This window comes from Chrysoperla carnea, chromosome 2 (genome assembly GCF_905475395.1).
Source record: "Chrysoperla carnea chromosome 2, inChrCarn1.1, whole genome shotgun sequence".
Classification (NCBI taxonomy): domain Eukaryota; kingdom Metazoa; phylum Arthropoda; class Insecta; order Neuroptera; family Chrysopidae; genus Chrysoperla; species Chrysoperla carnea.
Window position 1 is genome coordinate 69,999,016 of NC_058338.1, and position 18,819 is coordinate 70,017,834.

Sequence of the window (18,819 nt, forward strand, 5' to 3'; positions counted from 1 at the left end):
TCTAATAAATACAGCTAAATGATAATTTGACAGTTCATAGTTCTGTCATTTTAGTTTTAAAATATGAGTCATAATTATAACATGAACAATATTATAACTATATTTCATAAATTATTTTAGTATTTATTTCGTTATAGTTAGTTTATCTTTTTAAAACATCAATCAAAATGCATGAGGCATATGAAGCATCGCAAATATTGAAACTTAGTGTACAAATTGAATCTATAGCAGCTTATGGTGAGACGTTTAAACCGAAATTTCACAATTATCAATAAATTTTAATTGGGATAAAAATGTTTTTAGATGATAATCTACTGGTAGGAACACGACAAGGACATCTTTTAATGTACAGTGTCACACAACGTTCAATTGATCAAACTTACGATGTGAGATTGTTGCGATATCACAAAACATTTAGTAAAAAACCTATTCAACAATTAGAAGTCATTCCAGAATATCAACAATTAGTTTGCTTAACTGGTAATTTAACATAAATATTATATAAATATCCTCCCACTGTTTGGGGTTTCTCAATCACAGTTCAATGAATCTTCAAAAATGTGTAGCAGAGTAACGACAAACCGGGAGAATAAGCAATTGTTAGGGAATATTGGTAACTGTGAGTGTGCCTTTTTGGTCCATTAGAAACATTTTAAATTGAAAAATTTGTATCGCAATCAAATGAGCCGTGATTGAAAGAGCCTATCAATTATAGAATGCCCTTTTATGTATCGACATACGGTCTATATTTCTAATAATATGAATTTTGTTTTCTTACAGATAATACCGTGTCAGTTCATGACATAAACGCAATTAATTTTAATTTAGTATATTCGATACCAAAGAGTAAAGGTCCTGCCACACTTTTTACATTAGATATTAAGGTGAGATATCATTTTTGTTATTGTAAAGTTTGTTGAACTAAACGACAAAACAAATTGAATTGAGTTTCAGAAAACAAGTTTTATTTAAATTTTGAGCATGTAACAGATCATTTCAAATTTACTGATATATATCAGAGATCATTTTAATCAATATTAAGTGAAAAAATTTTATAAGGTAGCTAAAAGACAGAAAATGTTGAGATGAAAGCGGGGTATATTTTAGAAATTTTGAGTTTTAAGCAGATTTGAATTAAACAATTAGGCTCCTCTAAAATATTTTCATATATTTTCTTTATTCTTATTAATCACCACATTTCTTACTTCCAATTTCCTTCTATATCTTATTAGTATCAGGAAAAAAAAATGTATTTTCACTTGTAGTTAGATTTTAAAATACATTTTAGATTTTCGTCTAATCCACTCGATTTACGAAAAAATGTTTAAGAAAATGACGTTTGCTTTTCTATAAAAAACAACTTGCTAATTTAAAATGTTCCTATGTCTCTTAACAGTAACGAACTCGATGTGAAACTTAAATGAACCTGTGGGTCTAAGTCAAATTAAAACTTTAAAACATTTATGAAACCAAATTGTACATTTGTTTCAAATTTTTTTATATTTTAAATGAGTCTCAGTCCTTCATACATGATATTTTAATAGCTTTTTCTATCTCAACACATTATACCACTTAACATATGAGGATGAGACTGTACACTTCAATGAAAAACGCACTTTACGTATTTTCAATTGAACAAATTGAAAGAAACAAAAAAATTACCTAGAAACCGGGACTGATTTTAACATTTTTAGATATCCTACAATATTTTCCATATATTGATTAAACTGGTCTACCTTGTATATGTGAAGTTTTTTGGAACATAAAAGAAAAATTTTTTTATATTTTTAATAGAAAAATTTTTTATGAACTTTTTCATTTAATTTGTGTTTAGAGAAAGACATCAATGACTGGAGAAATTTCAGTTCTTGTACGATTATGTGTATCTGTTAAACGTAAATTACAATTATATTATTGGAAAAATAATCAATTCCTTGAATTAATGCAAGATATTTCATTAAATGATGTACCACGTGCAATAACCTGGTGTGAGGAAACTGTTTGTGTAGGTTTTAGAGGTGAATACACATTATTTGAAGTGAGTACCTTAAATCCTACTAATAAATCTAAGGCCAAACTTAATATTTTACAGTACTTTCAGAAAGGCTAGAAATTTGAGAGGCTGTAGTCAGTGTCATGTCTAAAAATGTTTTTGTCTACGAAAATTTTCATAGCGTAGAACTTTGCGCGGCTATTCAAATAAGAAGATAATTGGGTTGTTGAATAAAAAATAATAATTAATATTGGTATTTTATTCTTTAGCATAAATAATATTGAACTACGCTAAAAAATTTTCTTTTTTGAAAGCTATGTATAATTAAATATAAGTGAATTAAATGAATAAAATATATAAAAGAATTCACAGATTACAAACGTTATTTAGGCATAGTGAGTTATATTCGTGACGCAGAAATGTTAAAATACAAAAACCTATGTATAAACATGTATATACATAATTAAAGTTATTGCGTCACACGATGTTTTGCGAAAAGTTTTTCTTCGGTTGTTTTTGTTTCTCTTTTAAAAATTTTTTTAAAACTGTATGTAATTTTCAAATTATTATGAAAAAATTAAAAATACAAACGATTTTGTGATAAAACTTATATGCGCTTTCCATTTTTGTCAAAAAAAATTTATTTCACAACTCAAGTTTCAATTTTTATTATCGTCTAATTTGAATATAGTCTGTCATCAATGAATATTCATAATTTTAAACTTACCGTCTTTTATATGGCCGACTAAAAGATAAATTCTCAAGCTATAAAACTTTCCAGCCGTTCTAAAATGATTGCCAAATACTACGCTTGGCTCTAGACTTATAAGTATTTAGTAGAAAAGTAGTATTTTTATTTATATTAATTATTATAGCTTAGCGGTAAACAAAGTGAATTGTTTCCAACAAGCAGTAATCGATCGTCAGAACCATGTATTACAAGAATTTCAGATAATATTATAGCGCTTGGTAGAGAAAGTCAAACGGTTTTAGTTAATAATCAAGGAAGTGCAGAAACAAATAAAGTTTTAAAATGGAGTAGTATACCTCTTGCTATGGGTAATGGAATATTTATCTATTTTTTAATATTTATATGTATGTATTATTTTGTCTTAAAAATTCGAAATCCAATTATTTTGACGATTTAACAGGATTCGAATAAACAGGATTTTTCATATAGAGCTCAATTTTCATGTATAGGGAGCTATTATTTGTGATCCAAACAAACGGCGTAATATTTTTAAATGCTCTTGTAATTTTATATACCTGGATAAGATATCCTGAAGAAGCTGGACAATGTTTGCTTGAATGGCTACTGCAGGATTAACCCTTGTAGAGACTCCTAGGAAATGTGAAAACACACACTCACAGGCAACGCCTTTCTTTTCAGTCTTCGTGATTACCTTGGCGCCTTCTTGTGCACAACCTTATCATAAAATTTGTCTTCCCACTTTTACTTTTTTTTTAGTCTTTGTAAATCATTTTGGCACTCCCTTTAGTTCGACCCTTCACATAAAAATTTCCCTCCCCTCTTTTTTTAGTCTTCGTAAGTCAAATGTGTCTTTTTCTCTTTTGACTTGTTAATCCGTCATTGGATTGGGCTATCACAGGTTAACCTTTTTTTGACAGTTCGCTTTAGAAAAACGTTCGAAGGATTTTTTTCCTCAAGGGTATATTTTTAACTCTTAAACAGATAATTTTTTCGAAATAATCTTTTGTGAAGGAAAAAAGTTTTCTTGCAGAATTGTATTTCATTATCCATTTTTTTGCCATAGCGTATGATTTTATCACTTACAGAATTCCGAGCCATAATCTTATAATATTTTCCAAAGAAAATCCTAGAATGTGTATATGTTCCCAAACTTAATTATTTATTTTAGAATTGTGAGCTTGACTTTTTCTTTTTTCAGGAAATTTTTAATTTCATATAATTATTATAATATTACCATCAATTTTATAATTTTAGCTTGGGATGATCCTTATGCGTTAGGATTGTTGGGTGAAACTGTGGATATCCATACAGTTGAACCATGTGGCTTAATACAAAGTTTAACTGGGCTACCTAAGGCCCGTTTAATAGTGCGTTGTAAACAAGGATTCTTATATGCAGCCAGTGTTACTCATGTTTGGTGTATAAAAGCTGTTGATATTGCCAAACAACGCCAAGTTTTACTCAATAATAAACAATTTCAACTTGCATTAAAATTAACGGTACGTACTTTAAAATTTCTTCGGGAAATTAAATCAGATTTTGTGAATAATAATACTAATCTTTTTGCGCTACCGTAACGAAAATACAAAAAGCGGGCATTGGAGGGATCCAAAAGTTTAGAAAATAGGACTAATTTACCTAGGAACTGACTTTTTTGAATTGGACAAAAACACGAAGCCGTACGATAAAAACAATTTCGCTTTATAAATGAACTCAAAAAATATATTTTCACAACTTTTGAATTGTCAATCTTCGAATTTTTAACATGCTCATAAAAAAAGTTGAGCGCCTTTTTGGTATTTTTTATTTTTTACATCTGATAAATCTATTTCTTCAAAAAAATACTAAATAATCCTTTCTTTATCTGGTATACAAAGAGTTTAAAATTTAAAATTCTACTGCTTTTCGTAAAAAAAATTTGTTAGTAATCCTGAAATTTCTTTAACGACTTCAGAATTTCGTAGATGTGTCCCTGAAAAGACTTTTTAATAATATTTCTAACTTTTAAATATTGCAGAGTATATCAGATGAAACTGAAGAAGATAAAAAACAAAAAATATATCAAATACAAACATTATACGCTCATGATTTATTTGCAAATAAAAAATTCAGAGAATCAATGGAGGAATTTATAAAATTAGATACAGATCCGTATGATGTGATTCGTTTATTCCCTGATCTTTTACCACAACAACCAAATGATCCAGACACAACGCCAGCTGTTAAATTACAAGACAAAGATTTAGAGAATGGAATACTTGCATTAATTGATTATTTACGAGATGTAAGACGAAAAATATCGGTACCAAATTCTACGGAAAATTCTAATGGTAGTGGATCAGCCTCCAAATCTGCTTTACAACTTCAACAAATTATTGATACAACTTTATTGAAGTGTTTTTTGCAGGTAAGAATGCAAGATAATTTTCAAAAAATTGCTTTCTCATTAAAAAATATAGGCAATATTATAACATAAATTATTTTGTAGAAACTCATAGTATTTAGAAATATTTTATTGATTTTTTCACTCGTAATAATTACAATTATATATTGGACAAAATTCTTAAAATCCTGCTTAAATAATTCTAAATAAAAAAGATAATGGAATATGTTATTATAATACATAATACAGTGCAACCTTAATATAACGTACCTCAATATAACAAATTCTTCGATTTAACAAATTTTTCGTAATCTCCTTGAATTGTCAATAAGAGTCAATGTTAAATATACCTTTATATTGCGAACAACCTCTTTATAACTAATTTTCAACTATAAAAAAAAAGTGTAAAAAAATTTTCGAACATTTTTTGCGAACAACCTCTTTATAACAATTTTCAACTATCAAAAAAAAGTGTAAATATTTTCAACTATCAAAAAAAGTATAAATATCTGTAAAGAATTTTGTCAACCCAAAGCCTTTATACAACGTTCCCACCAATATATGACTCTTAATTCCATGGTATGTGATTCATGTTGACATGTTTAGACACGTTTTTTTTCGTAAAACAATCATTGTTGTTTGATAGAAAGTAATGTAAAGCAATGGCTCAGAAACGTAAAAGGTGTTCCTTATCATTCGAGGTTGCTTTGTATTAAAATTTTTGCGAATCTTACAAATATATTTAATTTAGTGTGAAATCTTCGGCTAAGCGTTGCTTCTAAATTCGGTGTTGTACGCTTTTCAAACTAAAAATATATCTGATTGTTTGTTATCACTTTAAACGCAAGGGCAGACAATTGACCTATATGACAAAACAACTACTTTTCGTCTGGTTAATTTTGAAGTAAATTTCGTAATTCATTTTTATAGGTAAAAAGAATGACTTCAGTAATACCAAATTTTTTCATAAACATTTCAAAATTTACGTTTTTAGAAACCGAAATAGTATGGTCGCTCAAATATTTATTTATTCATAAAAAAATTATACAGCGGTTTAACCACAAACAAGTAATTTACAAATGAAAACCATTAACTAGCATTAATAGTAATTTATAATAGTTATCTTCAAGAAATTTAAATCTTTAATTATTTGCATTAGTAACCATTTGCATTTCTAAACTTTTAGTTGCCACACGTTTTATTATTTTTTCGTTTTCCATCTTCGATTCTGACAACACTCCTGTGCTTGCCATCTCTACATCATGTAACGAAGTGGCATCATTTTTAATAGCCGTACTATTAGTTTCCAGTTCTGAATTTACCGCCTCTTGTTTTTTCCCTGTTTTTTTGATAATTTTTTCCGTTGATATATTTTGTTTTGAAATACTATCTTCGTTAATTGAAAAGGTGACCTTTTCAACATATTCATTTTTCATATCATCGTCTTTAAAATTTGCTTCTTCTGAATCAATCGTAGACTGTAAATTTTGTATCATAATTGGTTTTTCTGATAGATTTTCCGTATTTTGGTTTGAATAATTTTCTTCATGAATTATATAAGTGATATTTCCAATACCATCACTTGCTATGTTTTCTTTATCCTCATTTTTGTTTTCTTTACAATCTGCTTCTTCCGTATTTATTTTATCACATTCTTTTAGAATATTCTCTTCATAAAATGAAAAAGTCATATTATTTACAGTATTTTCATTTTCCACATCCTCATCGCTATTTTTAAGCTCTGCTACTTCTGTATTCTCATTAAAATGAAGAATTTTCTTTTTTGGTTTCTCATTGAAGAAAATTGAGTCATAAGCTAAACTTAATAGATCTCCAATATCTGTCTCATCTAATGAAACTTCATCTAACAAAGTTTTTCGCATTTGTTCACGTTTTCGTCGTTTCATTTCTTTCAACAATTTCTTCATTTGTCTTTTATAATCTAATTCATCAATTTCATCTTCTTCTGAACTTGAACTATTTGAACTATACAAATTAATTTTTTCATCTATTTTTTTCTGTTTATGTTTCTTCAATAATTTTCCACCACAAACGATTTTCGATTTTTTCTTTTTTTCATTATAAACCATACGTATTGCAGGATTATAATTGAATTTAGGATCATAAAGTTCAAATTTATTACACTCCTCAGTATCTTCGTTGTCGGGCTTACCTTGGATTTTTATGTAACTTAACGATTGGTGCATTTTGGAAAATTTCTTTCGCATTGTTGTTGGTACAGCACTCGCAAAGAATGAATCGAAATTTTCTTTAAATTGATTCATATCGTTACGGATTTGTCGAATAGCTTCAGCAGTTTTTCGACTATATGGTATTTCTTCCTCATTTTCATCATTTGATGTAGTTGTTGTTCCACTGTTTGAAGTTTTTGTTTCGATTGCATTAGCTGTTTCAACTTCGGTATTATCAGGTTCAGCATAGAAACTTCCATATTTTTTATATCGTTCAATTTGTTCCATCGTTGGAAGAATTGGATCCTTTTTACGTTCTTCGTCAGGTGATTCACAGCAACTATTGTAAGTAGTATCATCTGTTTCAGTCTCACTACTTGCAGTTAAAGTATCTGACTCACTTCCTCTTTGTATGACCCAATCGTCACTTGACGTCATTGGCATTACTTTTTCTATATATCTTCTAAATGAACTCGCAGGCCTGGAATCTTCAATTGTGCTATCAAATTCAAGATCTGACTCATCATCAGCGGACATAAATTCAGGACTGCTGACAGTTTGTGTACAGCTTTTTAATCCTTGGTATAAATTATTTTCATCGCTACGTGGAGTAATTTGATCTGAATCGATAAGATCATTCTCTAGGGTGCTTGAAATTATCGAATGTTTGTCCGTGCTGTTTTTCAAATTTGATTTATTTTCGTCGTTTAATGATCTCGAATTCAAATTATCTACTTCAGATGAACCTGAAACCATTATCTCTTGTTCTTTCTGGGTAGGTTCTATAATGGATTGTTTCACTATATTATCATTTAATTCTTCTGCCTCCAATAATTCTGGATTCAAATCAACTACTTCCAAAGAACCTAGTGATGAGCTAGAATTAATGGAACTGTTTTCCATTTGTATGTATTCAGCATGCTGTGACAGCGATGAAGTAGAATTACTACAACTCTCACTATTTTCATTGTTTCTTTCATCAATCGATCGCGAATGATCCAAAGAAGAGGGTGAATTTAGCGAAGAATTTAAGCTCGATGAATTTTCTACGACCTTATTTATTACGGGGTTTAATATATCATGAATAATTTCTTCACTCGTTTTCATATTTCCAAATTGTTCTTCAATTAATTTTACGTTGTCGAAATATTCGTCGAGTTCTTTAGAAGTAAACTCATTGCATTGGGTGTTATTAGTAGCCTCTGTAATATTCAACTTAAACCACTCATGCTCTTGTTTTTGTTCGACTTTTATGTCTTTATCTCCATTTTTATTCTCTTTGGAATCATTTTCAGTATCCTTATTTTCTAGACCATCGTCACCTACTTTAATTTCTACTTGTGCTGCCTCTGCGTTTTCAACATTAACTTCTTCAATTAAAACTTTTTTGTTTATATTTCCAACACTTGGATAATTTTGTTCCCGAATTGTCCAAGGAAGAAGGATACCATCGTTATTTTGGTTTCTAGTATCATCATTATCTGAACTTTCACGAATAATAAAGTCATCAGAACTTTGATCCTCGACTTGCTCTTCATCTTCACTTAACTGCTCATTATTTCTATCACCCAAGTCATTCGCTTCAGATGATACGTAACTCATGTTACTCCTGGTTACATCATTATCAGTGTCATCATCATCAAATTCTTGAGCTGTTGATACACCAATTCCGCTGTCATGAACTGATATGTCATTATTGTTATTATTATTGTACTCATGTAATGGAACTTGTTGTCCTCGAATACGCAGAACTAAATCAACACTGTCTTGGATTTTTTTACGATCTCTTTCAATCCAACGACGTCGTTCTTCAGTTTCTTCTTGTACACCACCACGCTCCCATGCTTCAGCACATGCACGATCCCGTGGAAATACTGGACGATCATCTAAAAATAATAAATTAGTTATAATTATTTTTATTAAGGTACTATGCTCATTGCAATCAAGTTCATAAAAACATGATCGTACACATTTGTAATTTTTGTGACAATAGCATGACTATTCATAATACTTTGATGTAGTGAGTATACATATACTCAATACTCACACACACACACACAAATTAGGGTATTTTATTCTATATAAGAACAAAATCTAAAAATATAGAATTGTGATAGCTTAGGAAAAAATCAGTCGGAAAATTTTAGTTTTAGTTCATAAAATAACAAAATTAATTTTTTTCAATTCTAAGTTTTCAGTTTTTTAATCTGTTTTTTAAACCATAAAATAGCAGCCACCATGTTGTTACGTCATACGGCTGTGTAAACTAAAAAAATTTAACTAAAAACGTTTCGTGTTTTTTTGGTGGTTTATTAGCACTATAGAATCAAATTGAGACACTCAATAAAAATGTGTGTAGTACCCTATCGCATATTTATAAGTTTGTTTTTTTTTTATATTTTCAACAAATCGATTAAAATAAGAATTTTCATTCCTGTTAATTAAATGTTGTATTAGACGGCTGAATATAATTCAGGCCGCTAATTCTATTTAGTAAAAAGGCTAGGCTGTTAACTGAACGGCTAATTAATCTAGTTATCTGCGACATATATATATGCATATATACAAGAATTACCTAAATATGTTAGCTGTTTACACGATAACGTTAATGTTTTACGATACGCTGGTATATTACGTATAACAGGATTACCCATCAACGATAATACACGTAAATTTTCCATCTCCCCCAATAATCCCACAATCAACGGATCTGATATACGATTAAATGATAAATCCAAAATCCCAATTGACGATGTACGTAGCGCTTCCAAATTTTCAAGTTCACATATATAATTATGCGCTAAATTAAGCGTATTCAAAACTGGTAAACAATCAATGTTTTCAATTCGATACAATTGATTGTACGATAAATTAATCGTATCCAATAATGGACAATTCTCCAAGTTCTCAATTTTCCGTATTAAATTATGATGCAAAAATAAACATCGTAATTTATCCTGTTTTGTTAAACCACTAATTTTAAGCAAGCCATTATTCTCTAACCATAAACATTTTAAGCCAGTGTACGCTTCCAAATTTTGTATTTCACCAAATCCTTTGAAATGTAAATATAGGACATCGTTTAATTCTGGTGTGGAATATAATCGATGTTCTCTACAATGTTTTAATAAATATTCTTTAGTCATTTTTGGGAATTTTGATATTTCTTCTTGTAGAAATTTATTTCCAAATTTGATTGGTCGATTCGTTACATCGGTACCCATTTTGGCAGTTAAGTTTAAAAATTAATAATATGTATTTGCCACAATCACTACTTTGTTGTAAATGGTATAAAAGTCAAGTAAATAATGTTTACGAATAAAATAGGTGCACTGTGTGTTCACGATGGATACACCTGTCACTTGTATCTGATTATTGATCAAACAAAATAATAATATAATAAAATTGTTGTCAAATGTCGTGTGTATTTTATCCAATAATACAAAATCTGTACTTGCCATAGCAATTAAATATAAAAAATTTTTGATATCATAGGCGTCTTTTTCGAAAATAAAGTAACATTAGTCCAAGAGTCGACCATACCTATCGTACTAATTCCGTCCGAACAACATTAAAGTCAGTTTCTTTAAATTTATATTTCATATCAATATATTGAAAACATAAAAGGTGATAAGTCCTAAAAGCAGATCAAACTTGCAAAAATAGGCCATTTATCGGAAAAATGTTTTAACGATTTTCCATGTATTAATTGAATTAAAAAATTAATTTAAATGTTTTCATCTCTTAAAAATTGTTCGAAAAACTAGAGCTTATAAGATTATGACTAAAAAATGGATCTACTTTTGGATGAACATTAGCTTATATACCAAGATTTAAAGCATTCGTTGAGATAATTTTTCCCCCGATTTTTTGGAATTTAACATTTTACCACTTTTAAAAAATCGAAAAAATCATTTAAATTTAAACAATTTTTGTTTTGGAATTTGATCAAATTCAATTTATAAGGTAATATTGACCCAAAAAAATTAAAAACTCGCATTGACATGGCGATTGGACCATTAGTTCTTGAAATATCGTTCCCCGTGTATAATTTCAAGACACATTTAAAAACCTATTCATTCAATTAATACTTAATTAGCTGAGATTTATCGTTTTCGAAAAGACAAATTTTTTATCGAATTTTTTGGAATTTTCTTAATTTTGTCCCGGAATTTTATAAAATCCAAGGTAATTTTGACCCAAAAAATAAAAAAATCGCTTTGATTTGACGGCTGAACTGATAGGGAAATACCGGTTTTACGCGGAGAGTGATCAGTCGGAGTGAATTGTGATGTTTTTTGAAAACAATTCATCCACTCGTAAAAATCACCAAATGTTTAGTACTTATCTCGAAATAATTCATAATTTAGGTAATTAGGGTTCCATCAAAATACGAAATTTACTTAATTTGAAGATATACCTAACAGATATACATAACATCCGTCTTTTTTCCGGATGATAAAAAAATAATGTCACCGCACATGTAGCGATATACACGCTTTTATTAAGTGATATACCTAACTCTCACCAAATTTTTAGGCATCAATTTAATAAATTGTCACGAAAAGCAAACTTATAAATAACTCTTTAATTTTCTCTTCGAATATCTTTCGAAAGCTCTCCAACATTCCCACAGCAACCCACAATATTCTAGGTCAAATTCATATCATATTTTAATTATTTGTGTAATTTAACGAATTTGTTTTGCAATTATTTTTGTTTATAATTCGATTTATTAACAAGTTCAGAATGTTTATTCAATCGATAAATAGTAAAATAAGCTTCATAGTTCATCAGCCAAAACATGATATAATAATTATTAAAAATATATATAATATATTTAAAAAACTCTTCAGTAACTGGCTAGGAGGGTTTTCATTACGCTTTTGAATGTGTTACTCTCTGAAAAATTTAATCGTAAATTGGAAAAAGTGCATCTAATTAGATTTAAGTCCGGAATCTCTATCATGGAAGTCTGTGGCTCTTAACTAAATCATGTTGAATTGTAAATTTACTTGACATCTACTGATTCAATTATGAACCCGCGAGCAGTATGAACACATTATCTAAGCACATATAATAAAATAAGAAAGTGAATTTCGTACTAGATAACTTATGAACTAGTGAAGTTTTGCTATTAAAAAAGCTACATTTTAATAAATTATTGCAGAAAATTATATGAATACAATTTATTTTTGTTTCAGACCAATGACGCACTTGTTGCCCCTCTACTTCGTTTAAACAATTGTAACTTCAGTGAAGCCGAGAAAACATTAAAAAAATACCAAAAGTATAGTGAATTAATAATTTTATATCAACAAAAAAAGCAGCATAAAAAAGCATTGGATCTACTAGAAAAACAAGCTAATGAACCAGATAGCAGTTTACGAGGACATCATAAAACTGTGCAATATCTTCAAAATTTAGGTAAGACTACTTTAAATATTGTGAATGAATCTAAAGCAATAATCTTTTCACATATCATGATTCCATATGATTCTCAAATCGAAAATTTTTTTCGAAGTGTAAGTCTTTGCAATCAAAATCTGGGCTTTAAATATTACCACCATTTTTAGTCAATGTAGTAATAAACTATAAGAAAGAGACTTTTTAATATTTTAGGTAAAATTAATTGTTTTGTTACAGGGCGATCTACATATTTATATTTTTTTAAATGTTATTATGTTTTATTTTATTTTGATTTTAGTTTTAATAATTTAATGCTACTAAAAAGGATTGCAAAGAAATCGAAACCGGTCCAGCTAATTAATAATAATTTTTTAATAAATTTAGCCAAATATTTTTATTGTAGGTTCTAAAGGGGATATATATTTTAACAAAATACATAAAACCACCCACAGAAATGCTCACCTTAATTTGAATAACATTTCATGTATATTTTTGAGTGAACATAACATTTGTTTGTGGGATATGAACCTCGATTGGCTATGGTAATATTCAATCAAGCTAAATTTTTTACGCTAAAATTAATTCGCATTTGTTTTTTTTTATAAAATAGAAATTGTTTTAGCAAATAAATAATTATTTCTCTTATATATTCTCTTATCTCTACTATTTGTGGTTTGGTGATGTGGATATTAGTTTCAAATATAAAGATTTACTGAAAAAATTTGTTCAATAAATCATATTTGACTCCATTTTTAATTATAACACATCTAATCATTTACTGCGTTTCATTAAATCCGACGAATTCGATGGTAGTTTTTTTTTATTCTAGCGTGATCAAAAAATTATTATCAATTTTATTTCAGGTGCTGAACATATTAATATAATATTCGAATATGCTGGATGGGTATTGGATACATGTCCTGAAGATGGATTAAAAATTTTTACTGAAGATTTAGAGAAAGTAGAAAATTTACCACGTCCAAAAGTACTTGATTATTTGTTGAGGACTCATAAGGATTTAGTGATTCCATATTTAGTAAGTATTATAATTAAATAGATAGATCCTTTGAAAAATTTATATTAACTTTCCGAACAAAGACACTCTCCAAGTGATTTTAAATTTCATATATGCCTTTGAGTTGTTCTCGAGATATCGTTCTACAAAATATTTTAATTTGCTAATCTTAAGACTTCGAATATATTAATTTAAGTATGAAATATATTAATTTCTTATATATTAACTGGGCTTAATCTCGCATCACAGTAAATTTTTATATAAAAACAGAAAAATCATTTGTTTTTCAGGAACATGTAGTCCACGTATGGGATGACACAAATTCCTTGTTTCATAATGCTTTGATTCATCAATATCGTGAAAAAGAGCAACTGTTATTAGCAGAAAATGCTACTGCTTCTGAAAAAAGTGCTGGTCAACATATTCGAAATAAACTTTTAACATTCCTTGAAAAATCAACACACTATACACCGGATACTGTGCTTGCACATTTCCCATACGATAGTAAGAATATTTTACTTTATAATAGTGCCCGAACCGTATTACTCAATTTAAATATTTTTTTGCAGGTTTGTATGAAGAACGAGCAATCATATTGGGGAAATTGGGTAAACATCAGGAAGCATTGTCCATATATGTACAAGTACTTTGTGACATTCCACGTGCTATTGAATATTGCTGCAATGTTTCAGAACAGAGTGGAAATATGAGCACAGATGAAAATATATATGTTATTTTAATAAAAATGTTATTATCACCAACAACTGAAACATTAGTGAATGCTGGTGTTGGCGTTTCAGGCGTTATACCTCAAAAAACACACACTCCAGATATAGAAACTGCGTTATTGCTGTTAGATAAATATGCACATATAATTCCTCCAGCTAAAGTATATTCATATTTTTATTTATTATGCTTAAGAGCTATAAAATTGAATTACGTATCCCGTAAATTTGATTAAAATGCTTCTTGTTAATGAATATGCCATTAATTGCTATTTTCACTCAAAAGCGGCGATTTAATCGATTTTTATAACAGTTTACCATTACCCTTGTTACTTGTTTACCGGATAAAAAAAGCGAATTAAGCTTCACCAACTCTCTAGTCATTTAGCAACATATATAACGATTGACAATTGATGCCGGGAGGCAAAGCCGCAGTGCAACTGTTGGCCAACAATGTGTTTCTTTTACCCCAATTAAGTGCGATTAGACAATAAAATCGCTTACAAAGAACACTTCTTAGCGAAATTACCACCAATGGGTGTAATTTTCAACATATTCACTGATCGCCGTTTTGCTTTAGAATGCTTCCTAGCCCTTGTTTAGCTATAAGGACACAGTGATAACGATTTCTAGGATCGCAAGAAAGTAAAGCTTCTATAAATTTTGTCTAATTAATCAAGAAATAAAGTATTTAATTTTTAAATATCTTGTGTTTTCAAAGTATATAACTTTTCTTCGAAAGCTCATCCATGATTACAATTTTATATACAGTTACTATACTAAGATCAATTCCTTTCGAATTGTCGAAATATGGCTAGATTCAAAATAGTTTAAGCTGATTTTTAACCAAAAAAAACTTATATACCTACATTTTTTAAGTCTATGAATTATATTTGTAGGCATTAGAAGTTTTACCGGACAAAGTATCGTTATCAAGAATAAGACATTTTCTAGAAACATCACTGAGAACAAAATTAAGTGAACGGCGACAAACTCAAGTTTTAAAAGGTTTACTTTATGCTGAACATTTACAAGCTCAGGAACTTCGTATTATGTACGAAAAACAAAATATATTAATCACAGAATTAAATGTTTGTACTGTTTGCAAGAAACGATTTGCTAATCAAAGGTAAAGTTTAATATTTAAACAACTGGTCAAACAGAACGCGGACAAATTGTGTGAATTAATTTATATTTCCCCTCACATTGATTTTATAAGATATATCGAATATTGCATTTTCTAAAAGAAACAATATTTATAAGCATAGATTGCGGAGGCTGTGGAATGAGAAATGATTAAAGAGACCGTACTATCATATCGTTATTGTCTATATTTCTCCGCATTCTGTTTGATTATCGCTCTGCAGTTGTTGCGTCCACGCGGATAGAAATTCGTTTAACTAATTTATACAAATATATTAATTTCTTTCGTTTATTACAGCGCCTTTGTGAGGTATCCAAATGGCGATATCGTCCATTACTCATGCCAAGACAGAAAATCATAAAAATTGAGCCAAGCAATTTTATAAAAATTATCATTTTATATATTTAATTTGTTTGTAAATATTATTTTAATAATATTAAATAAAATCATAAAAGTTTTGTTTAAGCTATTTATACATAAATAAAACTGATTTAAAATTAATTTCAAAATTTATTTTATTTTTAATGAACCTTATTGGACAACGCCCATATCATTTGAATTTACCGGTTAAAATTCATACAGAACTACTTTTCAAAATATATTTATTTTCATTATTATACTTAAGTTTAATATTAATAGAAGCAAATAATTATAAGAAATTTATATGAAAATTTAATAAAATTAATAAATGAAATGTAATAAAATAAATAAATTATTAATTTACTTTTATTTTGGACTATTTGTAGTGGCGCAATCTTGGTGCGTGTAAAAATTTTTCACGGTAGTGTCAGAAAGCGTAAAGACTGGTGCAATCCGCAGTCGCGTATCTGCACATCGGTATTAGTCGGGAGTGTGTGAGAGTCTTAATACAATATAGTTAAAAATTTTGACAGTTTTTAAAGTGTTTTTAAGTGTGTTTTTTGGTATTTTAAGTTGGAGTTTATACTTTTAAATAAACGTAAGTAATTTTTCAACCATATTTATGTTAAGTTTTCATTATTTAAACGCTAACAGTAATTGCAGTTAACAAAAATGGCTGTGTACCCCAGTACACAGAAGGTGTAACCCATTATTTTGAATAGATTTTTTGATGTATTTATAATAAATTTCATGTATTTTTATATATTACATGAATTGATATTTCATATGAAATTTATTTTATGTAATTGATACAATTGTTTCATTCAAGATCATATTTATTTAACCTTATTTATATGTAAACGATTTATTTGACTGATTGTATTAGTAAAGTGCCCTTATTTAATAATGACATCATGATTAGCGGAATTAAAAATTAACTCTTCCTTTTTATATTACATGTACTTTTAATTTAAAGTACACTTTTTCATCCATTCAAAACAGGTGTAAAGTCTAATCAAATCTCTGTTTTTGTTTATTCAATAAATATAATATAATTTAATTTTAATTAATTCAATCTAGAATTAATATACATTTAAAAATATGAGACCGGCCGGTTTTTCAATATTTATCTCATTGATAAGAAGCAGTTATCATAATTTTAAGATAAATAAGTTGAATCGTCTTATTTGTTTTAGTTATTTAATGTAATCGATAAGTAATTATCAATGTTATAAATTAAAAATTTGGTTAGTGGGTGCTGAAATTAATTTTTTGGCTGGAATCGTAATTACATATCCATCAATTTTTGTAGATTAATTTTAAATATTTAGTTACTATTATTGCATTTCCGGTTATGAATGAACTACAAAAAATTTTAACCCAGTGCAAAATACATTTACTACTCTAATGACCTTTTTTGAAACAACGATCAATACTTGATTGTATAACTTCCAAGACTTGTGTTAATTTGTAATTGGTTAAAATTTGGTATAGCCAGAAAACAGCAATTTTGTTTTTCTAATTTGAAGAGTAAATTCAACTGAACTTGCAATATCAAGGGAAATATGTTGTATTAAATGATTATAGAAGAGTACTCTAAATACATTGTTTATTTTTTTGATATAATTCTTGACCTAATTTATTAAACGAATTAAAGATACCCACTTCTAATTTGCACTTCCGAGATCTGATATTATTTTCTTAAATACTAGTTTTATATTCAAATTTATCTTACATAACAATTTAGACGAAATACCAAGTCGCTAAATTGCCTAAACAGATAAACGGTAAGCCCAAAATTCGCATATGTATGGTTATTTAATCGAATATACCTTTTATCCATTTTGTTTTGCAACATCAATGTTACCGCATAATATTGCAGTCAGTAATTTGCATATTCCGTATAAACTGCTTTTTATTTATTTTCGCATTCTATATGCTTTAATTAAAAAGAAAACTTCAAATTTTGAGAGGGAATATTGTATGGTCGTTACACAACTAGGTACAAATTTGAATCTTTTTGATATGTTGTTAGTTAATAGAGAATAAACTTTCGACTTTTTTGGCTGACTTTTTGATTTTGTATAATTATTTGGGCATGAAGTCAATAAGAAATTTTGTTCAAACGTTCATTTTTCAATTAAACCAAAGGAGTTCTGTAAATATATTTATTAATGCTTACATTTCTCTTGATCAGCTGAAGATTGCCATAGACGGATACAAATCATTTAAAATTCGTAATTTACTTTAGAAATTAAACTCAAATTAAAAAAAAATTTAAAAAAATAGGTAATCAGTTCTTTTTTTAAAACAATTGAATTTTCAAATTTTGTATGAGAAAATCTTTGCTATACAGAAAAAAAAAAAACAAAAGAAATCCTTGACATTAGTTTTTTGCCGGAGTAGGTAAATGATGGAAAATGTAAGTAGAATATATTGGAAAAATAAGTGGGTATTGTTTTTGTCGTATCAGATGTTAGGTTATTTTATTTTATAGATGTAATATGTAACAGCTTACTTCAATTTTCAGCTTACATGAGTTTTTCTTAAATCTTTTTATTGTAGATTCATTTTCGAGGGAAGTTGATATGATTCGGATGATTTTTTTAAAAGTATCCATTTATTTTTTTCAAATAATCGGATTGGAATATCTAAAAACGGTAAAATACTGATTTTCGAAGGGAATTAAAAAAATGTGTTAATAATAATAATAATGAGGGTTTAAGACTTTAACCTCCGTATTTATGACATGCGCCTTATCACAGAGATCACCCACATCATTATTTGTTAATCTTTATTTATTAAATTACATTCATATTTACAATTACGTTTTTGATGTGGGTGGAATCGGTTACTTCGTTCTTATCCAAGCGTCGACAATGTGAT

At 28.3% G+C, this 18,819-nt stretch overlaps 1 protein-coding gene across 1 annotated transcript; it reads left to right on the forward strand.

Annotated features, from left to right (window-relative positions):
- On the forward strand, positions 1 to 15,949 carry LOC123292199 (vam6/Vps39-like protein). The gene is made up of 13 exons (XM_044872765.1): positions 1 to 237; positions 304 to 480; positions 781 to 884; positions 1,835 to 2,038; positions 2,869 to 3,052; positions 3,960 to 4,204; positions 4,723 to 5,112; positions 12,485 to 12,707; positions 13,553 to 13,725; positions 13,995 to 14,208; positions 14,274 to 14,593; positions 15,329 to 15,558; positions 15,871 to 15,949. The coding sequence occupies exons 1-13, from the start codon at positions 168 to 170 to the stop codon at positions 15,932 to 15,934; spliced, it is 2,598 nt and encodes an 865-aa protein (XP_044728700.1). The 5' UTR covers positions 1 to 167; the 3' UTR covers positions 15,935 to 15,949.
- The last annotated feature ends 2,870 nt before the right edge of the window (positions 15,950 to 18,819 follow it).

Excerpts from the sequence above, each read along its gene's own strand:
- LOC123292199 (XM_044872765.1), top strand. The coding sequence starts at position 168 with ATGCATGAGGCATATGAAGCATCGCAAATATTGAAACTTAGTGTACAA. Across the intron at positions 885-1,834 it reads TTTTTACATTAGATATTAAG|AGAAAGACATCAATGACTGG; the intron begins GTGAGATATCAT and ends ATTTGTGTTTAG. Across the intron at positions 3,053-3,959 it reads TAGTATACCTCTTGCTATGG|CTTGGGATGATCCTTATGCG; the intron begins GTAATGGAATAT and ends TTATAATTTTAG.